Consider the following 24,575-nt stretch of genomic DNA (forward strand, 5'->3'; position numbering starts at 1 on the left):
CTTCAGCATTGACTGTGGGCCAGGCCCACCTTGAAGATTTTGGTCTCTCATCCCTGTCTTGAATTTCCTGAGCTCTGTGGGGGCTGTGGGCAGAGTTCAGGACCCAGGGAATGAAAATATGAGATTTATTCTAAACTCCACTCCAAGTTAGCTGGTGACAACATGTAGAGAGTCTAACCTCTCTAGGGTTCAGATTCCTCATCTGCAGCATAGAGATAATAATGCAGGATGATAGCAATATCCAAAAGGAAGAAAGATAAACATCTAACTGAGGAATCATTATCAGCCCTGTCACCAGTCCTTACTCCGGTCATTAACATGCCAAATAAATCAACAGTATAAGATTTTCTCAGGTGGTATACGTGACTGCCAGCCCCACAATGGCTTGAAAGGGCCCTCACTTATGGGTTGAAGGGAAACACAGCCTGGACCCTGCCAGATCCAGAATTCAAAAAGAAGGTGAATGTAATTCCATTTTCTAGCTAAGGGGAAGAAGGGAAGGGAGTAATTTAGTGAAGTTTTAACACTTCCTTTCCAATGTCATCATCAGAAAGAATGTATTAAATGTTTATAGACATGTAAGTATGTAGTACTAGGTACTGGGAATCAAACTGAAATTAAACTCTAAAAGTCTATCTAAATTTGGTAAAATCTGAATAAAATCCAGAGCATATAATTTTTTCTAACTAAAGAATAAACTGTACCACAAGATTTCCCCCAAACAACTCATACTTAATAGCATGGATCAGTGATGAACAATTTTTTGCCTAGAGCAATAAACAGATCATCAAAATATCTTCTGATCCAAAGTCTAAAATGAAGTGACATTTCTCTGGCTGGGCATGCCCAAAACCAGCCCTGGATCCAGCCTCTGTTCCCAGGAGTCACCTGCAGGTGAGGACAGACTCTGGCCTGAAAGATGTGCATGGGGCTGGCAGCGGCACTGGTTGGAACCCTTGAGGACAAACGCATCCATTTCTCCCTACATGACCTAGGATACACCATACCAAAAAAGAAAAGAAAAAGAAAAGAAAAGATAAAGAGTTTGTATGGCTTGACTTTGAACATGCTCAGTTCCAGCCTGATATTAAAACTAACCTAAAGGGTGAGCTGTTCCTGCCCAGAAACTTCCAGGGGTTCTCCTACTGCTGGCCAGTCTCAGGAAAGCTCAGATTCTGTTGCCAGCTTTTCTGTTCAAGGCTTTCCAAGTCTTGGGGCAGGGAGAAAACCCAGAGGCTCAGAGGAAAGGGCTGTATGCTGCAGAGATGACACCTCTGTTATTGCTTGAACACCTGGCAGGGTCGAGGCTGTTTCCCTTCAACCTATCGGTGAGGGACTTTTCAAGCCATTGTGGAGTAGTGGTCACCTCCATGCTATCCCTTTCTGTGGCCTGTGGCTAAGCAGTAGTACTTATCTCTAGTTCACAGCAACAGGATTCCTAGAGGCTGACCATACAGGCTTTAAGGTCAGACAAGCCTGGGTTTGAGTTCAAGTTCTACCATGTGACTTTGGGCAAGTTACTTCACCTCTCTGAGCCTTGGTTTTCTCATCTGTAACATGGAGTGTAATAATGCCTACTCCTTTGGGTCATTGTGAGGGTTAAAGGAGATAAGGACCACAGCATACTCAGTACAGAGTCTGACATATAGGAAGTACTTAATAAGTGATTACTATTATTACTGCGGGTATCACTACTACAGCCCTACAGCAAAGTAGCCATGATGATAAATGAAAGCAACATCCTCATCTGGAGAAGGTAAGGGCCACAAGAGAGCAGGAAGCTTCTATTGTGACTTCTTTCAAGGGCCAAGATTACAGGATAGAGTAGACATCCACTTGAACTGTTTCTCTGGGTTTTCAATATTCTTCTTTTCTTTTTCTTAATTTTTTTTAGTTACTGTGACCCAGAGTAAGTGTACACATTTATACACATATGCAAAAAATAAAAATGTCACAAAATATTGTACCCTTGTTACGTGTGATATACAGTGATATTTTTCTGTTAAATTTTTTTCAATTCCACATATTTTTAAAAATACTGTTGACAACCTACTAAACCCATTTCACAACCTGCTAATGAACTAACCTATAGTTCCTATAGCAATACATTGTTTTAGGCGCTCTCCAACTTTAGTATAAACTATGAGTTAAATATTTAGATTCCTATACCCATCCCACAGAGAAGCTAAGGCAGGGTTTTCAAATCTATATTTTATTTTTATTTTATTTTATTTTATTTTTTTGAGAGAGAGTTTCATTCTGTTACCCAGGCTGAAGTGCAGTGGCGTGATCTCAGCTTATTGCAACCTCCACCTCCCGGGCTCAAGCAATTCTCCTGCCTCAGCCTCCCAAGTAGCTGGGACTACAGGTGCCTACTACCACGCCCAGCTACCTTTTATGTTTTTAGTAGAGACAGGGTTTCACCATGTTGGCTGGGCTGGTCTCAAACTCCTGACCTCAAGTGATTCGCCCACCTCGGCCTCCCAAAGTGCTGGGATTACAGTCATGAGCCACCACACCTGGCCTGCAAATCTGTATTTTTAACAAGCATCCCCAAAAGTTTCTGAAGCAAAGGGTCTTCCACCCATGCATAGAGACATACTGGTCTCTATTCACACTGGTGGCTGCCCACCAGGAAGCTGCTTGCTGACAGCACTGATTTGTCAACCCTCTTTTGAGGACAGATTGTCCCTGGTGGGACCAAGTAAACCCTGGTGGCAGCCCTTGCCTCCTGCTATCCCCTCCCCTATAAAAGACCTCTGTAATGTGAGGGAACCTGAATGAGGGACTGGGTGTGAGGTGGATGGGTTGGGGAAGGCAGGCCATCTGGGAGCAAGGGAGGGCCTGGGAGCAGGGAATAGGGAGAGGAGAGAAAGAATGCTCACTACTGTAGACTAGCTGATCCAATCAGCATGTTGCCCCCTGAAATCTAGTGCTCTTGTTTATGGAGTCTCTTCAGCCAAGCACCATGTGGAGGGCACTTTACAGACAGTGGACACTGAGGCTCAGAAGTAACTTGCCCAGATAACACCAATGGTCAAGACAGAGCCAGGTTTCCAACGTGGGCTTGTCAAATTCCAAAGCCTGTGCTTTCAACCAGTCTGGTACATGCACTCTGGGATGTGAGAGGCTCACACAACCTGGTATGAGGGGGTGAGGGTTTTCCATGGTGGCTGGGCAGGACCAGACCCCAACTGCAGTTGCTAGGCAACTTTGTGAAGGTCCAGGTCCCTGGGCAGCAGATCCCCAGTGCAAGGGTCCGGGCTGGTGGTGCTGCTGAAGAACTGGCTCTCACCATGTTTGTTTTCTGTTCTCTCATCCCCTCTGGCTTTGTTCTCTGACCACCACCCTCAGTTGTTCCTTACGAGATCACCCTCTACACCAGTGATGTCTTTGCTGCTGGGACAGATGCCAACATCTTCATCATCATCTATGGCTGCGATGCCGTGTGCACCCAGCAGAAGTATCTGTGCACCAACAAGAGGGAACAGAAGCAGTTCTTTGAGAGGAAGTCTGCCTCACGCTTCATTGTGGAGGTACTTGGGCTCAGCAGGCTGTCCAGGGATGGGGTAGGTCAGACAGAGGGAGAGGAGAAGCCCTACATTCAGGGCAGAACACATGCCCTTCATCCTGATGCGCTGCTATTAGAGAGGAAGGTGGGAAGCTCATCCTACCTTCCTGTCCTCAGTACATCCAAGCAACCAGGGGAATGGTGAAGCTCAACCTGTGCCTCCTGGACTGATGTCAGGATCAAAGGCAATGATGAGAGACAGGACTTGGAAACACTAGAGGCATAACGTCAACAGACTCTCTAGAGCTTCCAACAATAGACACTTACCCACAGGGGGAACATGGCTCCCAGACTCGCTGGTTGTGGGGTTCTGCTGATACTGCTAGCCAGGGAGAGGTGGAAATCCCACCACCAGTGGTCATGTGGGGATAGGGTCTCCTGCTCAGCTCTCAAGCTATGGTCAAACAATTTAATAGAGAAGAACATTATGTATGTTCCATGGCTTCCCATCAGATCTTGACAATGGGGGTGCTGTTGTTCAGTGTTTACTGTGCCTGTAGGTCATAGCGCCTTGGAATCCATATACTTCAATTTAGTGCATATGCACTGTGCCTGCCCAGTGTGCTCAGCTGTGCGCCAGGTTGGGTGGGAGACACAAGAGAAGGGGAGAGCACAGATACTGCCTGAGAGGGGCTTACAGTCAAATTGGGGACCCCAGTCCTCCCCACAAAGGTAATGAGAGAGTCTGGTGATGGTCATTGTCACTGACCCTGTGGGTCAGAGGGCACTGTCATAGGCTTTATCTATGCTAACTCACTTAATTGTCATAAAAATTCTGTACTGCAATTGTCCCCAGGTAAATACGGGGAAACTGGGGCACAGAGGTTCAGTTGCTTCCCTAAAACCACACAGCTAGGATCTAGTGAGAGCAGGATTGAAACCCAGGAGGACTGGCTCTTAGCTACTGCAGTAGACAAGCAAATGGACTGAGCTTACTATCATTGTTTAGAGAAGGGAGAAGGCTCCTTGGAAGAGATGGCTTTGAGTTGGATCTGAAAGGGGCCAGTGGCAGAGACAAGGAGGAAAGGCATTTCTAGCAAAGGGAACAGCATAGCCAGCAGCTCAGAGGTGGAAATAAGCGTGTGGCTTGAGGTTTGGCTAGAAGTCATGGGAGGAGTGTGATGTGACTTGGATGGACGGCAGTAATGAAGCAAGACTTAGAGGGGAAGCGCAGGAGACCCTGAAGGAGAAGAGCCAGGAGCCTCAGAAGCCTGGGCCCTCCGGGCAGTGGGATCTTTGGAGATGTACCCCTTATTTTCTGATAGGAAACAAAGCCCAGGGCACCTTCCTTCTTCCTGGGCCAGTCTCTATCCCGGGGGACGCCCTGCTCTCTTCCCACCTTCTCTGGAGCAGTCAGCACTTGTGGGAAGGTCTGTCACCTTTGTTGAGTCTTTTAACAAGAAAATGTAAGGGTGATTCATTAATCCACACAAAGCTAACGTCTCATCCACCCAAGATGTCGTGGTGCGTGAGTCATCCAGGCCTGATGCCGTCAGCGGCTGAGGCTGTGATCACACCTCAGCATGACTTCCGGGGAGTTTTTATCAATGAAGTCCCCACTAATAGACAGCTATAATTTGCCAGTAATTTTGTTGCTATGTTTTTTTCTTTTCAAATGTCTCTGGATTTGGGGGCAGTGTGTGAGCTGGGAAACAAATGAAAGCGCTTTGTCTCCTGGCCTCTGTCTCTCTGCCCACCTGTGCCCCTCTCTCTGCACTTCCCTTTTCTGATTGATTTTCAGGTAGGAGGTAAAACGCTGGATTGCAGAGTCCATAACCCTGGATCTGACTCTGGCTCAGCCACTAACTCATGAGGAAGCCACTTCCTCTCTCTGTGGCCCCTTCCTAAGAAAAGGGATTGACCAGAAAAAGAACAATAATAGCTAAGAGTTATTGAGAACATCCAAGGGCCAGCACAGTTCTAAGGACCTGATGTGTATCAACTCATTTAATCTTCATAACATTTCCACGACATCAGTAGTATGATCATCCCATTTTACAGATGAGGAAATAAAGCACAGAAAGGTTAAGCAGACTTACTCAAGGTGTCTTAAAACAGCAGAGCTAGGATCTAGACTCAAGCAGTTCAGTTTCAGAGACTTCTCTGCCTAATTCTTTCACCTTCCAGAATACTAGGGTCCCTCTTGATGCTGATGTCCTCTGACTCTTTCTCTGAGGCCCACCAACCATGACTAGCTGTCCCCTAAAGGCCGCCTTGCTCTCTGAGGGGTTAGAACTGAGACGGCAGCTGGGCACGGTGGCTCATGCCTGTAATCCCAGCATTTTGGGAGGACAAGGTGGGTGGATCACCTGAGGTTAGGAGTTGGAGACCAGTCTGGCCAACATGGTAAAACCCCGTCTCTACTAAAAAATATAAAATTTAGCTGGGCATGGTGGCAGGTGCCTGTAATCCCAGCTACTCCAGAGGCTGAGGCAGGAGAATCGCTTGAACCTAGGAGGTGGAGGTTGCCATGAGTTGAGGTTTCACCACTGCATTCCAGCCTGGGCGACAACAGCGAAACTCCATCTCAAAACAAACAAACAAACAAACAAACAAACAAACAGAAAAAACCTGAGGCAGCCATCCTGTCCCATGCAACTTAGGGCTTAGAGGATTAAGGTCACAGAAGCCAGAGATTCTCCTCTGCATCCCATACCTGTATGCTCCAGGTGGAAGAGAGAAGATGTTGTAGCTGCCCCATCCCCCACCCAGTTCAGGGGCTCACCCGGCACACATGTATCAGCTTTTTCTTTCAAGGGACTTTCATGCACACCATCGTGGTTAAGGCTCACCACCGCATTATGAGAAGGCCTGGCTGATTTTATCATACCCATTTTGCAGCTAAGGAAACACTCTTTCGTCCTTGCAACCAACACTTATTGAGTGCCTAGGTCATGGGCACTGTTCTAGGTTTTCAGGATACAATGCAGAGCAAAATAAATGAAAACTTACAACTATGAGAAGTGCTCCAAGGAGGGGCTCCACTATGCAACAAGAGTCTGTCATGAAGAGAGTTCACTTTTTTGGGGAGGTCAAGGGCTTTCCTGAGGAAGTGATCATTGAGACCTGGATTACGAGGTTGAGCAGGCATGGCATTAGGTAAAGAAGAGGAAGACAGAGAGGCAAGCAAAGCATGTGCAAAGGCCCTGTGACAAGGAATGTGGAGTTTGAGGGACTGGCATTTCTACGTGGGAGCTCAGAAAAGGAGTGGCTGGAAGGTGGGGGACTCTTAGAGGTCTGGGGCCTTGAATAAGTCAACTTAGCAAGACAGGAGCATGGCACAGCCAGGACTCATCTTTTGCTACCCAATTCAGTTCTCACACAAGGGATGAGTTGCTACAACAGCGAGCAGTGGAAGATGGGGAGCTGGGTTCCATGCTGAAAAGGGGTCCCCCTCCCAGAGAAGGTAGATTGAACCAAGTTCTGGAGTCAAGGCTGACTTTAAGAGAGGGGACATGAGGCATGGGCATGGCATGTGTGTCAAGGTCAGTGGGAGTTGGCCTGGCTGGACAGTGGGGACGTATCAGGAGGAAGCACAAAGGGACTCAAGGTGGATGCCCTGGAGAAGCAGGATGTTGCCAAGGCCATACTTTCCTGGATCTTTCAGCTAACATCTGGTGCCTTATCTCCTTTCCAAAGTTAGAAGATGTGGGAGAAATCATTGAAAAAATTCGGATTGGCCATAATAACACAGGCATGAATCCTGGGTGGCACTGCTCTCACGTGGACATCCGCAGGCTCCTCCCGGATAAAGATGTGAGTTTTTGACTGGTCTGTCCTGCTGTTTCTTTTGTCCCTTTCCAGAGCAGATTCAAGGCGAATTCCCTGTAAGGACCTGCTGGCTAGATCAGCCTTATTGAGATAAAAATCTCATAATGAAAATTCACCCAGTTCACTCAGAGTGCAGAAACAAGCTCTGGTCCCAAGTAGAATTTTCTAGAACCTGGTTTAGGGGTCAAGGAGGAGGGTCTGTGCATGTCTCTGCTCCCCACCTCCAAGGCCATATTACTAGTGAGTGACCAGAGTGCCTTTCCTGTAACTCAAGGTAAATTCACAGAAGAAAATCTACCTCAGACAACTTTAAAAACATTCTGAAACCACAAAAGTATAAACCTGGGAGATGGATCTCAGTCACAGCTATGGATATGAATGAAGAGGGAGCAATTTTTATTTTTTTATTTTTTTGAGACGGAATCTTGCTCTGTCACTCAGGCTGGAGTGCAACAGCACTCTGCCTTCTGGGTTCAAGCGATTCTCCCGCTTCAGCCACCCAAGTAGCTAGGACTACAGGCATGCACCACCACACCCGACTAATTTTTGTATTTTGTTAGTAGAGACTGGATTTCACCATGTTGACCAGGCTGGTCTTGAAATCCTGACCTCAGGTGATCCACCCGCCTTGGCCTCCCAAAGTGCTGGGATTACAGGCATGAGCCACGGTGCCTGGCCAGAGGGAGCAATTTTTAAATACAGAGCACCCGCCTCCCTTTACCCACTGAGTCTGAGTCTCCAGGATGGAGTTCAGATACCTATTATTAAGTGACCCTGGGAACCCCAGCCTTTCAGAGCCAAACTCTGATGTGGTTGTGCAAGTCTTTAAGACTGGGTCTACTGAAATGTGGGGAAGGGGCTCCCCGTGGCTTTTACATTATTTATGGGGCCCCATGATCCTCGTCCTTGGTCTCCATGAGTACTGAGATGCCGATGAATCCCTGAAGTTGGCAGCTTTCACATTAAGGGCTAATTTTTCTTTTTCTGCCTCACCCCAGGGTGCAGAGACCTTGACTTTCCCATGTGATCGGTGGCTTGCCTCCTCTGAGGATGACAAAAAGACCATTCGAGAACTGGTTCCTTATGACATCTTCACTGAGAAATACATGAAAGATGGGTCCTTACGGCAAGTCTACAAGGAAGTAGAAGAGCCTCTGGACAGTAAGTGTGGTGTGGCCACCCTTATCACTGTGGGCAGGCTCCAGGACCCTGGTCCTCCCTGTGGAGCACATGCCCTGTGCCAGGCTGAGCCTCTTCACCCAGGAGGAGGGTCTGTTGTTACCTCCACTCTGTAGAGAGGGCCACTGAGGCTCACAGAGCTTCCATAATCTGCACACAGCTAATAGATGACTGAGCTAGTCTTCAAAGTCTCAGCTGTCTCGCTCCAAGGTTTGTGCTGAAATTCTTTCCTGGTCTGACATTGGGATAATACATCCAGATAAGGGGAATCCTATTCCTGGCTTATCCTGGTCCCTATTTTCTCCCTACTCTTCATTTGTTTGCTACCAATCACTATGGCTTGGGCCTCTCTGCTCTTGCTGGACTTAGCTGTCCCTACTTAGTATGAATTAAGAAACCTTCTTGAATTATATGTAACTGGAACCATATTTGTATTTGTTCTCAGTAGTTTGGCATGGCTCGAGAAAGTTCAAGGTGATGAGCTTCTTTTCTGGATGGGCTGGTTAACTTGTCCACTCTTCATCAGTGTGGTTTTCTCTAAAGGATTTGCATCAGACTGGCCACCCACTTCTTGTACTTCCTCCTCCTTTGCTTTTGGTGACCCCACCATATTCTAGTTCTCTTCCTAACTCACTGAAGTATTTAGAGTGCTGGTTTCTTTTCTCATGCTAGGTAGTATTCCTCAAGGCTCAGTCCTCAACCTTCTCTTCTCCTCTCTTTCTACACTGTGTATGCGTACACACACACACACACACACGCACACGCTCTTCCCAGAACACATGGACAGAGTCATACCTCTGTTTTGACCAGCAATGGCATCGTCCATGTCAATCCCCAGGTTATTCACCAGCCATTCAGCTCTGAATTATCTTGAGCTATTTCAAAGCCAAATTCATTTGCAAAAAAACAGACTTTCTACCCCTGATGATAGACAAAGAATACAGTGGATCTCTCTAGCAGGGTAGCCTACACAGATCAGAGAAGCTCCAAGAGTTTGAAAATCCACTTTACATTTGTTGTGTTGTCTTCTTGGAAAAACTGGAGTAAAATTAAAAATTTTGGGCCCCTTATGGAGCCAGGAAGACAGGTCTTTCTGCCCACCAAGTGGATAAGACATCCAAAAGACAAAAGACAAACACCGTCTTCCTTTGTTGTCACCGGAAGTAAAACAGCTATAGCTCTGCCTTTCCTTTAACCTGAATTGTTGCCCAGAAATAAAAACAAGTGTTGCCTCAATAGTGTGACACCCCTACTCCTATCCTTCTCTCCACATAGTCTTTGCTATTAAATCCTTCTCTACTTGGACCCCAGAGGATGCCCTGGAAAGCTGTCCCAGGAGAGCACTTGGGCTGTTCTGTGTGGATAACATACCACAAAACTCACTCTGAGCTCGGTGATGTTTCTAGGGAAACATCTCTCCACGGATGCGCCGGGTGGCCTGGGTGGGACAGGGAGGGAGGAGGATCCAGAAATAGCTGGCTCTGACTGCACTACCGCATTACTCAGCACCCAGAAGCTGAATCAGTTTTCCTAATTCCCAGAGGACTGGAGACAGCAGCAAATGAAGGGGGAGTGAGAAGGCCATTTCATCCCAGCCCCTGGGGACACTGCATCCTGCTCTGGGACACAGGCTCCTAGAAAAAGTGTCCCTATAGGCCCATGCCACCTGTGATTAGCTCACATATGGAGCAGGCCCAAATGCACAGCTAGAAAATGGATGGGGAGGAAAATGAGGGGGAGGACCGTCGACTGTTGTGTCTAAACTATGGCAAGTTTCCTAATGTCACTGCAGGTCAGTATTAGCAAGACAAGCTTAGGTAACATTTAGACAATAAAGAGAGGATTTTCAGTGTGTGAAATGCTGACAGGTTTCTGCACTGAGCTGAGTGGGGCAGGGTGGGGTAGGAGCAAGTGTGGCTGGTCCCTGGTTTCTGCCCCTGGCGGTGTGTCTGACCAGCCTCTGCAGGTCACCTCTCACAATGCACCCAGGAGCTTTGGATGGTAGCGGCTTGGGCAGGGCCGCTGAAACAAGGAAGATGGTTGGGGAGAAGGTTTGAAAAGGGGGCAGGGGTTGCAGGAGAGGGTAGAGTTTAGGTTTGAACATGTGAGTTTGTGATGTTGGGGTCTGGTCAAGGTGGAGACGCCCTCTAGGTAGTAAGTGTGTGTATCCGAAGCAAAGGAAGGACCTAGGTTGGAGGCACAGACTCAGAAAATTCAAGAAAGTACAAGATGAGAGCTGAGGAATGTGGATGGAACCTGGGAGGCCTTGGCATCCAAGGCACAGGTGGAAGATTAGGAAACCATAAAGCTACCCAAGAAGGAGTGTCCAGCCACACAGGAGAGCAGGAGGGAATAATGCTGCAGAACCCAGTGGAAAATGAGAAAATCATGGGAACCCTGCTGTGGGTGTGAATGTGTTCCACAGCCATCAGGACAAGCAACTCACATCACTTTACTTTTCTAAATTTAATTAAATGTGGTTCTGAGCCCACTTGCAAGGACTGATAAGAAAGTCCATCTTGTTCACGACAGGGAGGGGAATCCCCTTTTTGAGGGTCTTCTAGGAATCCTGAGGCTCACAGAAGAGACCTGGCCCTCAGTCCAGGGTGAGTGCCACTCCCAGCTGTGCTCACTGTCACACAGTGTCACTACTGGCTCTCCACCAACACACAAGTATCATTTCTCTGGGTGACCAGAAACACTCCTGCATGAATCTGGCTTTGTCAAAAGACTCTCTGTTCCACCCTTGAGGCCCCAAAGCTTCAAGTCCCCAAAGAAGCCCAGCAGTCACTTCCCCATAGGATCCCTGTGTGCAGGTGAGGGGTCCTTGAGGCCCATGAATACTCCTGAATCCTCACTCCCTCCCAGGGGAAGGGAAGTTAACCTTTCTCCCACTTTGGCCACCTCTGCCTTTCAGCTTCTATTTCTCACCTTGGGGATAATCCAGCCAAGTCCCCTCTTCCCTGGCCTGAAACTCAAAATCTCCAAAGACAGAGGATACAGAGAGGGGCCAACCAATTTTTAGCCTTCATAAAAATGCAAGACTTGAGTCTCTCTGCTAAGGAGAAGGTTGGAAAAGGAGATCTTTTATTTTTCCTTAAATAAAAACAGCAGAACAAAAGCAAGATACCATGCATTTTTATTTTTCATAGGAATTTTTAATAATTGTCACACCAATGTTTGTTGAGCCCTCCCTATGGGCCATGGGAGACCAAGAAGAGGGTAGCAGTCACAGTGGCTTTGGTGAGGAGTTGGCCTGGGGCGCTGGGGCAGGGGAGGGTGGCAGTGGGTTGGAGAATAAATGAACATGAGGAAATGAACAGAGGGGAAACTGTTCTTTAAACAATATTGTTTTTTTCTGTGAACCATTTAGAAGGATCTGGTGTTGACACTGGTCACCCTCAAATCGGAAGGCATTTTATTGCCATGTATCATGGCAGGCAGATTTAGCAACCATGGCGTGGACACATCTCAGGTAGTTTCTGAGTCTTTCTCCCTGTGCAGTGCAGGCAGCTATATGGGCAGATAGATGTTTGAGGGGTACTTTAAAAAGTTTCTGTTTTGGGGTCTCATAGAGCCTACCTGGGTCTAGATCAGATGAGCACACTTCCCACTGGAGAATCCACATGGATTTGAAGCTGAATATGCATAATTGAGCAAACAGAAGGCTAACCCCTCAAGTCCTAGGCCAGAAGCTTAGCACCTTCTAAAAATCCAGTTCCCCAAGACCTAAAGTGCTGTCACCCTTTTCTTCCCTTTGTCTGTTTGTCTGTCCCACCACCTGGCCAGTTGTGCTGTACTCGGTGCAGATCTTCACAGGGAACATTCCCGGGGCAGGGACGGACGCCAGGGTGTACATCACCATCTATGGAGACCTCGGGGACACCGGGGAGCGATACCTTGGCAAGTCAGAGAACCGGACCAACAAGTTCGAGAGAGGAACGGTATGAGGGGCACATGGAGTTTACCCTCCTTCCCTCCTCCCCAGGCCCAGCAATCTAAGTGCCAGTTCTTCTTGGTTCCCGGGGACATCCAGGAACTCCATGGGGCATCGTGCACACTCATTTGGGCCTCTGCTCTTGCCCTTCCCCTGCAAGTGCTCCTTGTTCCCCTCTCCTAGCTGATGCACCCACCCTGGGTCCTGCATAGGGGATGAGGTGGAGCAGAAGGCCAGCCTTGGGCAAGCAGGCGGCCTGCTGGAGCTCCAGGTTGTTGGTTGCATGGGGCTGGGTCGTCTTCAGAAAATCCAGTTCACTGTGCATGGTTCATGAATGTGGAGGTGAACACTGCAGAATGACAGGGGCTGTGCTGACACTGACAGAGACTTGAACTGTGGGGTGGAGAGGGGATCTGGAGGCCTGGTTCTGCTATCAGCTCCTTATCTGCTTCAAATTCTCTGGCCTCAGTTTCCTCATCTGTAAATTGAAGAGTCAGATATGAATTGGCTAAATTGTGTTGTATAGAGCCACAGGTGGCTCCAAGGGCCTTGGGAGCCTTGGGGGTGGTGGAGACAGGTGCAGCTGGACACCCTACTCCCTCCCAGGTGGATCCACTTTGACCTGGCCTGTTGATCACAGTGCCAAGCAAGCCCTCTGTTAAGAAAAGGGTTCTGTGACTATAAAAAGGCTTGAAAACCACATGACTGGGTGATGTATAAGGCCCTTCCAGCTCTGACACACTGATTTTACAAAACCACAGGGGTCTCTAAGGGTGGGTTTTGTGAAACTTCCCTTCTCGCAAGCTTGGCTCCCCTCTCCCTGCCTCTACTCCTCCACTCCGTGCCCTTTCTGGCATGCCCCCCGCCTCTGCCCGCACTTGCTCCTTAGTCTCCTTTCCTTCTCCTCTCCACACACTGAAATCTGCCTGAAATCCCCACAGGCCAGGCTATCTCCACAGGGAGATCAGGTTAAGGGGATTGGCTCCCAACTCAATCTATGCTCTTGCCCGTGGCTGTGCATGTCTGGGGATTTCGTACATCAGCCAACGGGTATTTATCAAGGGTCTCCTTAAACCTCACCCTCAGCCAGCCTTATCCCTTAGCATTGAACCACTCTACTAGTAAGGAGGATATTAGCCCTGGGACTAGAAAGGTGGGTGTCATCTAAGTGGGTCTGCAGCTGGCTGGTGACCCTATGAGTCAGACAGTGTGGAAGGAGACCCAGCCTGGCTGCCAGGTCTCCAGGAGTCAGACCCTAGCACTCCCATTCATTGGTTCATCATCCAGATAGAAACCATTTACCTTTAACTTCAGTTTACTGCATTTGAAGCAGAAATAGCAATATGATTGCTAATTAGACCTCTGGGCTGAAAAACAGGACAAGATGTAAGAGCATGTTGTACCAGGAAGAAATAATCTAAAACATACACATTCATGTTCCACAAGAGATATAATTGTTCACTGCCCTTATAAAGTAGGTAGGAGGAGTCCTATCCTCCTCTTTCCATCTTGCAAAAATGGAATACCAAAAAGGTCAAGCAATTTATGTGATTGTCCCTGACTCTACACTAGGGATATTATTTATCAGGGCCCCAGATGCTAGGGGCAGGTCACCTGAGCTCAGATCCTGGCTCTGACACTAGCTGTGTGATCTTAGACAAGTTACTTAACATCTCTGTGCCTCCTTTTCCTCCACCCTAAGAAAGAGTTAATTTTGAGTTATTGTGAAGGCCAGCTGAATTAAAAATGCAAAGCGTCTAGAACCATGTCTGGCAGGCAGGTAGCTCTTTGTCTGTGCTGGATGTTGTCAAGCCTTGGGAAAGCTCACCTGCCCCCTGCCCTAGTTGATGCCTGGTATCGATGCCTGGTAAATGCATTGTAAAAGCAGCAATGTACAACATACAGCTGAGAAGTCCATTTTTATGCATGGCTTCATTTACAGACTCTGGCAAAGAGTAGGCATTCAGTAAATGTGGATTAAGTAAATAAATGAAGGTGATGCAAGCCATTCCCCTCTGTGTTCAGATTCCATTTTTTTTTTCTTCTCTCTCAGCAAATTGTTATGTCACAAGAAAAAATCTTTGGCCCATTCTGCCCCATCACTTTCTTCTCTTTTCCTCCAGTTTTGACACGCCATCAGGGGTGCTGGTGCGACTTCTGGCTCAGTTACTAACCATGTGACCTTAAGTTTACTGCACAACATCTAGAAGCTTCCATTTCTCTGATCACTCCAGAATATGGAAGTCATCTTGGACATCCTTCTCCCTGTTGGAAACCCCTCCCCACCCACATCCAATCAATCACCAGGTTCCAGAGTCTTCCTTCTAAATAACCTCAAATCAGCCAAGTCTGCCCTGTATTCACTCAGCCCTGCCTCATTTCAGCTCACTCACTGAGCCAGCGTGGTCTCTCTGCTCAAGGCCCTGCCATCCAACCCACCCTCCAGCTTCCTCAGTTAACCTGTCCAAAGCTGACCAGTCACTATCTCACTTCAAGCCTGCAGAGGCTCCCCATGGATCCCAGATCTACCCTGAGTCCTCCACGGGATTTGCAGACCTTCACAGCCTACCCGCACTGGCCTGTTCAGAGTGCCCTCTGTGGACCACTGAGTGCAGTTTCCAGAATACCCCACCCTCTCTCCTGCCTCAGCATCTTTCCAAACATTTTCTCTGCTTACGTGTGCATGCACCCATAGAAAATAGGTAAGCCATTCCATGGTATTACTTTTTTACATAAAAGGCATCATGCTATATAAACACTTCTTTAACTTGCCCTTGGCATGCATGGCTGCCTTGGAAATCTCTCTCTGCCCCGGTATTCAAACATAGATGGAGGTGACTCTTCTCTATAACCACTGCACACACAACATTCTTCAGGAAAGGCTTTGCCAGTTATGTAGCCACTCCCCAAGCACGGGACCCCAGATGGCTTCCAATTTTCCTCTGTAAAAATTATCTGTAATAAACATCCTTGTGCAATGTGAAGGTCTTCCCCCAGGACAGATGCAAACAAGTGGAATTGTTGTATCTCAGGGTGGGCCCATTCTTACTCTGGTGAACCCAGTGGATTGCCAGCACCCCAGGACTGCTCCCATCCACATCTGCTTTCAGTCACACACCACTAGCTGCTATTTACCTGCAGCTGCCTTGGCCATGGGCTGTCCCCACCTGAGCTGCCTGGAAAACCCAGCCCCGCAGCGGCAGCTTAATGCTGACACCTGGAGAAGTCTGTCTTCCTAGGCCTGGCTCTAGTCCTCACACAGGTGGTCATCTGAGCTGGAATTACCCATCCCCTCCTCTCGCTGCACTGGACTGTGGGGTCCTGGGGACAGAGGGCATCCTATTCTATTCGTCTCTGGTTTCCTACGGGTCAGCACAGTGACTCACATGGCACCTGTGCTCAGCAAATCTTTCGGAAGGAAAGTAGGTGTCACTCAGTGTCGCCTGTCCCCTCTCACCCTCCTCAGGCTCCCATCCTGACTTCTGCCTCCCACATTCAAACTCTGTCTTGGCCCCATCTCATTCAAAGCCTGGGATCCACACCTCACTGAGCTCCCCTCAAAGAATCAGCACACAAGAGTGGAGTGTCCACTTGACTGAAGATAGAGTCAGGGGCACAGATGAGGGCCTTGTATCACAACCCCCACAAAACCCTCTTGAGCCTGCGTTCCAGATGTTTGTCCCTGAGTCCCTCCACAGCCTTGCCTCCCCCAGAGCCTCACCTCTACTGCCTCCTCTCCTGTAGCCCCACCTTACTGGTTCATCAAACTCCCTCTCAGCATCTCCCAGGGAATTTCAAACACCTTCCCGTTACTCAGAAGTTCATCTCTAGAAGAGCTTTTGCCCTCTGGCTGCCACAGCTGGACTCATCCCCAATGCTCAGCATAGCTAAGGAATCCAGGAACAGGACCGGCTGACCACCCCTTCTCTGCCTCTACCCATGGCCTTCAGGCCCCACCCCCCTTACACAGAGGAGGCTTCCAAACACCCACAGGCTTCTCCCAAGAGGAATGTAGTGAAGGCAGTTTTCTCCATGGCACCACACATATAAGTGGACTGCAAGATGGGACCACTGTGGATATGAGGCCTTGGACCACACAGGCTCAGTGTTGGGGATTTGGGTCTGGGGGGGCACCCCGGCAAGGAAGGTCTGTTCAGCACAGCAACTGAGTGGGATGGAAGGTCCTAGAGGGTTGGGCTGGAGTGGGTTGAGTGGGGTCCACCCCCCACCATCTGAGTCCCCACATCTGGGCTCCCCAGGCTGACACCTTCATCATTGAGGCCGCTGACCTAGGCGTCATCTACAAGATCAAGCTCCGCCACGACAACTCCAAGTGGTGCGCAGACTGGTACGTGGAGAAGGTGGAGATCTGGAATGACACCAATGAGGATGAGTTCCTGTTCCTGTGCGGGCGCTGGCTGTCCCTAAAGAAGGAGGATGGGCGACTCGAGAGGCTCTTTTACGAGAAGGTGAGGCAAGGGGCCTACAGGGCCTGTGGCCATCCTCATGCCTAGGGGAGGTCCCTTGGCGTGGAGGTGCTGGAGTTGCAACTGCCAGTCCTGCTCTCCCACACAGGAGTACACTGGGGACCGCAGCAGCAACTGCAGCAGCCCTGCTGACTTCTGGGAGATCGCCCTGAGTTCCAAGATGGCCAATGTCGACATCAACACAGTGACCGGGCCCATGGCTGACTACGTTCAGGAGGGCCCAAGTAAGCCAACCAGGGAGCTCTTTAGATGGGGACCAGGCACATGGAAATTTTTAAAGCAATTCTTGGATGAGCCATTCTTGAGCTGATGACATATCTAACGCTTAGTCATTTACATAGTTTTCACACGTATTGCCTGTTTTATCCCCAGAACAGCCCTGCAAAGTGAGAGGGCAGGGCTAAGCCCCCTTTGCAGATGGGGAAACAAAGGTTAAAGGAGGTTAGGGTGAGAATGAACATCCCTTACATGTCACTAGAACATCACACAAAGCACTCAGCCATGCAAACTTAAGGCATGATGTGGTGGTGAAGGCAGGGGAAGAAGTCCTGAGATGGTTGTTTGGGGACTGAAGTTCCATTTCTGGTTCTGACAGTAAAATGTGTGGCCTTGGACAAGTCAGTCTCTTGGCTTCAGTTTTTTCCTCCTCCATAAAACAATATCATAATTCCCCAGCAAGTTCATTTTGCCAACCAGATTTTTGAGATAAGGCAGTTCTATAATTGTTGATTGAACATTTGAATGCACTACCTTCCTAGTCAGTTCTCTTAAACATAAGAGTGTGGCAACCATGTTAGCCCCCTCCAGGAGGCCACATGGTGGGTCTGTGGAGTCAGGCAGAGAAAGCCAGTCTGCTTACACTTTACCTTCTCACTCTGTAAATGAGTGATAGGACCCCCAAGAAAGTGCCTTTCCTTAAGCACTGTGATCACCTGTGAAAAGCCTCGACTGTAAAGATAAAATAAAGCCATGTGCAGGTAATTCCAGCCAGGAAGAGACAGTTTGGAAACTTTTCAAAGAGATAACAGATTGTATAACCTAAAATCCACTATACCAGGGTAGTGTCTCCCAAGCTATTGAGGAAGATGAACCAGGAGAAGGGTTTCCAGCTTGTATCAATTAGTAACTGCAAATGACAGAGACCTGGAAATGGTCACAAACAAATTAGGAATTTTTGTTTTCACTCACATGAAAGCCCAAAGGTAGGCCACCTGGGACTAATACAGCAGTTCCAGTGCAATCAAGGACCTAGGTTCCTTTAACCTGGTCACTCTGGCAACCTTATAAATGACCTAAATGTTGCCCATAGTTCCAAGATGAATGTCGGAGCTCCAGCCATCATATCCATACTCCAAGCAGAATGAATGGAAGGGTAAGGAAAAAAAGAGTACTCCTCCCAGTTGAGTCAGACCTTTTAAAAGAGATTTCCCAACCAGGCGTGGTGGCTTGTGCCTGTAATTCCATTACTTTGGGAGGCTGAGGTGGATGGATCACATGAGGTTGGGAGTTTGAGACCAGCCTAACCAACATGGAGAAACCCTGTCTCTACTAAAAATACAAAATTAGCCAGGCATGGTGGTGCATACCTGTAATCCCAGCTACTCAGGAAGCTGAGGCAGGAGAATCACTTGAATCTGGGAGGCGGAGGTTGCAGTGAACCGAGATCATGCCATTGCACTCCAGCCTGGGCAACAAGAGTGAAACTCCGTCTCAAAAAAAGAAAAAAAAAAAAAAGATTTCCCCAGAAACCTGCCCAACAATGTCTCCTTATGTATCATAACCACCCCTGCTGCAAGAAGAATGGATAGTTGGAAGAATGGAAACTGCGACTCTATGGACACTACCTGAGCAAGTTTTATGCTAATTAATCTGGTGTGTTTTGGAAATTGCTGTCTTCTAGGACTTCCATTCACTATGTTGCATATATGATACATTTTTATTGTTCTTCAAATTCCTTCTTTCTGTGAGACCTTGCTTTTGCCAACAGCATTTTTGTTGACCATAGTGAGCTTTTGGGGCATATAATGCCTATATGTGTTGAGAGGTTATTTTTCTTACCCTCCTTCACATAATAGTGCTAGGTTCAAGTAGGATAATTGGCCAAAAGAGCTTTTAGAAGCTTGACACTCCAAACAAGTGACAAGAATGCTGTTTTTTGTCTGTACGTTGGGAGTTAGCAACTTGGAGAGGAGACACACACCACAGATAACTTACCAGTCTGAAGGGCTCATTGCACTTCGTCTCTGAGCAAGGAGCTGAGATCAGTGCCCTCAGAGGTCACTTCCAAATCTGTGAGCCTATGAGACAGTGCCTTGTCCACCTGGTCTGTTGTGAGGCTGGGCCCCGTGATCTCTTGCAGTTATTCCCTACTATGTGTCGGTCACCACTGGGAAGCACAAGGATGCAGCCACTGACAGCCGAGCCTTCATCTTCCTCATCGGAGAGGATGATGAACGTAGTAAGCGCATCTGGTTGGACTACCCCCGAGGGAAGAGGGGCTTCAGCCGTGGCTCTGTGGAGGAGTTCTACGTTGCCGGCTTGGATGTGGGCGTCATCAAGAAAATAGAGGTGCTGGCTTCTTGGGGCCCCATAATCGTGACCACCATAGGGACAGACGGAGCTGACCAGTACCTGGGTGGGCAGGGGAGTGCAGGCTGGGAAGAGCAGCCTACCTGAAGCACCCCTTAGAGCAGGTAGCAGAGGAGAACCAACTAGCCAGGTGATTTGGGTGAGCCACCTGCCCCTCTGTGTGTCTGTCTTCCACCCACCCAGTGGGAATGTTCTGTGTATTAGTTTTTATGGCTGTGTAACAGAGTATCACAAACTTAGTGCCTTAAAGCAACACAAATGTATTATCTCACAGTTTCATGGATCAGAAGTCTAGGTGTGAGTTAGCGGGGGTCCATCTTCAAGATCTCAGTGGGCTGAAATCAAGTTGCAGCCAGGGCTGCGATTTTATCCGAGGCTTGGGGTCCTCTTCCAAGCTCACTGGTTGTTGGCAGAATTCATTTTCTTGGGGTGTAGGACTGAGGCCTTCATCTCATAGAGGCCCACCATTCCCCACCATGGGACCATCTCCAAAACCTGGCTCTTTTCTTGTTCAATAGGAGACAATCTCTTCTGCTTCAAATATCTCCAACTTCTTCACCTCTGACATCTAGACATGCTTTTTTAAGGGCTCACCTGATTAGGTTCAACCTACTCAAAGTCACCTAATTAGAGACTGTAATTATATCTGCAAAATCTCTTCACTTTTATGGGAGGGACCTGGGCCAGCAAGTGCACAGCACATTGGGAAGAAGCACTGAGGGAGGGGGCTGGGCAGGGAGCACTTCCTTCCCAGTTGTGCCCAGATCATCACAGATCAGGTGTGTCTCCTCCTAGCTGGGCCATGATGGGGCCTCCCCTGAGAGCTGCTGGCTGGTGGAAGAGTTGTGTTTGGCAGTGCCTACCCAGGGCACTAAGTACATGTTGAACTGTAACTGCTGGCTTGCCAAGGACAGAGGCGATGGCATCACCTCTCGTGTCTTCGACCTCCTGGATGCCATGGTGGTGAACATCGGGGTGAAGGTAGGGGGGCACTGTGAGTGTACAATGCATGGCCAGGGCAGTGCAGGTTGAGGTGGGGAGCAGCAGGGGAGACAGAAGTGGAAGAAGTAGGAGACTCATCACTGGGGTATCTGCAGGGGCTGCAGCCTGGTGTGCTAGCCAGATGTGCTTTGCTAGGAGCCACAGACTGAACTCTCTTCTGGTCTGTGTGACCTTGGGCAAGTCATCTCATTTCTCTGGGCCTTGGTCTTCCCATACACTGCTTGGAAATAATGCATCCCTGCTACTCATGGCCTGTTCCATGTAGGATCTTGGTGAGAATTAATGAGATCACAGTTCATGAAGAGCTTTGTGAGGAAGCAGCTCTATGTAGACAGGGAGGGTCATTATTCACCAAAGGATCCACCATCAACAGCAGTAGGGTGGTGATAGGAAAGATGGCATCTGGGATACTGTGAACCTCTGAGTCTCACGATGCAGCCAGTGGTGTCCACACAATACCCTCCTTAACTGGAAAAGCCTGGAGGGCAAGAGGTCTGAGCTTCGGTCCTGGCTCCACCTGTAACTGGCCAAATGGCCTGGGATAAGTTATATAAACACACAGGTCAGACCAGGCAGGAGGCAGATGCCTGGTGCTAAGATCCGAGGACACACAGCCATTTGGTGGCCCAGAAGCCTCTGTTTCACCTGACCCTGTTGGTTTCTCTTTTTGTCTCATGGCTATGGGGTCAACAGAAGGCCCCAGCCCTTTGCTCTGGTCCTGAATCAAAACCTGTGGGCTTCTTGGACCAGGTCAGAAGCTGTCCCACAAAGGTGAGAAGAAATCACCTGGACCTGAGTGTGCTCTGCCTACATTGTATATGGAAACAGAAGTGGGGTTCTGAAACCTTGACAGGCAGGAGTGTGGTGCCTGCCAGTCTCCTGCTTCCCGCCTGCTGGAGAGTCAGAGAGTAGCACTTTCTATATCTCACATCCTTCCCCCACCCCCCAGACATCTCTGTCTGTGGCCAGACGGATGGTGTGGGTGAGCACACAGTTCATCCAGGGACCTCCGCCTGACCCACTTCCCAGCCTGTGTGTGTCTCTGTGCCACCGCCCAGCACACATGCACACCCCACGCAGTGCAGCTGCAGCTCCCTTGGAGCCCTTTAGTCCAGGAAAATCCAGACCTACACCCGTTATCCACGGCACAAAGGAACATAGGTTTGTCACTTTACAAAGAGCTGCAGGGTTCTTTGGGCTGGCCATCTCTCCAGGACACCTGATATCAGACTAGAATTACAAGAGCACTGTTTCTGTCTCTTTTTGGAAACACACTTATTACATAAAAAGAGATGTGTCTGTGTAAAGGAGAGAAAGATGGATGCAGAGAACACAAGAGTTGGATGGACCAGCTCTCAGGGGCCAGTCTCCACGGGGCTGCTAAAGCACTCATTTTGATCATTCTATTTTTTATGCCTGCCTGGATAAGAGCAAAAAAGTGTTAGGCTCCCACTTTTGTTCCCAGTGGCTCCTCCTGACCATCATGAATGCCCTTGCTGGGTGGTCTAAGGGGATTTTCTTGGTAAAGTAAGAGGCTCTTCATCCGTTCCCTCAGCAAACATGTCCTGAATTTCTCCTGCGGGCCAGGCCTGCGCAGAATACTTCAAACCTCACAGTGTCCTGGCAGAGATTCTAGATGCTGCCGGAAAAGCATGCAGCCCCCTCCAGGCACAATGATGGGGACATGACCACCATGATTAATAGCTCGGGTTTGGAGGTCCAGGCTTCTGGATAATGGGGACCAGGCCCCTGCACAGGTGATAGAGGAATGTAGCAGCCTCTAGAAAAGGGACACACTGGGCCAGGTACATTCAAAGGAGACGGTCAAGATGGCCCTTCCCCGACCGTAAGTTTGAGCCTCTCCTGAACCTTCAGACTTCACTGTGAGTCCAGGGGCACTTGGTGAGAAGGAAGGGAGTAAGAATCCGGGATCAAAGAACATTCTAGAACAGTGTAAGTGCTTTCTCTTGCCACGAGGCTGCCTCACAGAGGAAGAACCGTGGTGGGGGCTTGGTGGAGGCACACCAGGAAGAGCAGGCTGCACCTCACCCTCCAGTGGAGACAGAGGGCAGACATTCTCTTTGGCACACACCTCAGGCTAAATGGCAATACCCCAATCTCAAGTGAACATCGTGGAAGTAGGGGATTGTCCCACTTCTCAAGTGGATTGAGGCAGCACTCCCTCTGTAAACATCACTCCTGATGGCATCCCTCATTCACAGCCGCAGGGCATGTGTAGGCTGTGGCATGAAGGGGAACTGACACCCAGAGCTTTGGCTGCTGCTTGGGGCCACACAGGTGACAGGCTCAGCACCAGGTGCCATGCAAATTGTCAGCAGCTCTCACTCTGCAAGGGAGCTTATCCCTATTTTACCACAGGGGAGCAGAGGCTGGTGAGGTCAGGCATCTGCCTGGGTCTAACAGCCAGCAGGTGACAGATCTCGGATTCACATGGAGCTCTGGAGGGCTCCAAAGGCCACTGTCTTGCCACCATGCGCTGCTGGCACACTGAACTTAGGTTGGGATTCAACTGACAAAGAGTCAGTTAATGCCAGGCTTTCCATCATGTTTCTATTGCAGAAGGGCTCTCTGTCAGGACTCCTTTCTAGGGTGGGACTGAGCACAGTGGGGGACATAAGAGAGTGACAAGGCTGCCTCTTGCTGTCCAGGCATTTACAGTTGATTCGAGGAAGGGCTCTTTCCAGAGCCGTGGAACTTGGACAGCGTGTCTCTTTCTCTGGTGAGACTGAGGCAGGTCAGGTGGGGTTGGAGGGTGAGGCTGAGACTCAGCACCCGCATTCCTCTCATGGCAGGTTCTCTATGAAATGACGGTGTGGACAGGCGATGTGGTTGGCGGGGGCACTGACTCCAACATCTTCATGACCCTCTATGGCATCAACGGGAGCACGGAGGAGATGCAGCTGGACAAAAAGAAAGCCAGGTACCTGGAGGTGGCCCCTGCCCCCACCCCTCCCACATTCAACTCTCCCCCTCTGCCCTACCCTACCTTCAGCCAGGCTGATTCTCACATGCCCACTGCAGATCATGAGGCCTTCTATCCTCTGTCTTTGTCTATTCTGTCTCAATACCTTTCTTTTTCAAGGGCCAGCTCAAATCTACCTCCCCCAGGAAGTATTCCTTGATCACCTCTACCCATAACATTTCTTCTTTCTTTCATTTGGTACTCAGAATTGCTTATTGTAAGGTTGGTAGATTAGTTGATGGTTAATGTCTTAGTTTCATTAATTGTACTATGGCAATATAAGATGTTGACATTAAGGAGAGCTAGGTGAAAGGGGCACAGAAGCTCTGTTCTTTTTTTGAAACTTTTCTGTAAGTCTCAATGATTACAAAATAAAATGCAGTCAATTTTCAGAACATTAAAAAAAAGATTGAACACCTAGTATATGCCAGGCACTGACTCAGGCACTGAAGAGATGATATAACCAAGAAGACAAAGGTCCTTGAACTTAACAGAGCTTAACCTAAGGAGAGCAATAACAGCAACACTAACATTTATAGGAGCTTGTTTTGTGCCAAGCATTGTTCTCTAATAAGCCATGTATTGATACACTTAATCTTTTCCACAACCCTATAATAATAACCCAATTATTATCATCCCCATTTTACAGGTGAGAAACTGAGGCATGGAAAGGTAAAGTCATATCCTCAAAGTCCCATGGCCATTAAGCTGTGGCACTGCAAACTACACCCAGATGGCCCCCAGTCCTAAGCACTCATTAGTGATTCGTAATGACATTAAAGATGACCTTCCTATAGTACTCACTGTCCGTGCCCTCCCTTGGATTCCCAGTTTAGACAGTCCTGGGTTTGGGCTGGTTTGCCATGTTCAGCTGCTGTCCCCCAAACATCCCTGGCCCCTGACATCTTAAGAACCAGAGATGACAGACTCAGAGCCTAAGCTTAGCATTTTAAAATCCCACCCACAGCAACTTGCCTCTGAACACACAGCACTCCTTCCCTTAGCTGGAGGGCAGGACCCAGGTGGCTTCCTTTTTGAGCCCCTCATACCTCCTAG

The 24,575-nt window shown here is 48.7% G+C and overlaps 1 protein-coding gene across 13 annotated transcripts in view; it reads left to right on the top strand.

Moving 5' to 3' along the window:
• Positions 1-24,575, top strand: part of LOC105499623 (lipoxygenase homology PLAT domains 1) — a 183,781-nt gene that overhangs the window by 115,246 nt on the left and 43,960 nt on the right. For 11 of the 13 annotated variants that reach the window (XM_011772351.3, XM_011772341.3, XM_071085420.1 and 8 more), the window contains 9 exons: positions 3,355-3,536; positions 7,211-7,327; positions 8,341-8,503; positions 12,311-12,465; positions 16,718-16,927; positions 17,034-17,169; positions 19,305-19,513; positions 20,330-20,515; positions 23,350-23,477. In XM_011772351.3, the coding sequence (XP_011770653.2) occupies positions 3,355-3,536; positions 7,211-7,327; positions 8,341-8,503; positions 12,311-12,465; positions 16,718-16,927; positions 17,034-17,169; positions 19,305-19,513; positions 20,330-20,515; positions 23,350-23,477 (1,486 nt within the window). Of the gene's footprint in view, positions 1-14; positions 1,757-3,354; positions 3,537-7,210; positions 7,328-8,340; positions 8,504-12,310; positions 12,466-16,717; positions 16,928-17,033; positions 17,170-19,304; positions 19,514-20,329; positions 20,516-23,349; positions 23,478-24,575 lie in introns of those variants that run through there. The other 2 variants (XM_011772386.2, XM_011772390.2) reach the window with 2 other exon arrangements.

The sequence above is a fragment of the Macaca nemestrina genome, chromosome 19, assembly GCF_043159975.1.
Source record: "Macaca nemestrina isolate mMacNem1 chromosome 19, mMacNem.hap1, whole genome shotgun sequence".
Classification (NCBI taxonomy): Eukaryota; Metazoa; Chordata; class Mammalia; order Primates; family Cercopithecidae; genus Macaca; species Macaca nemestrina.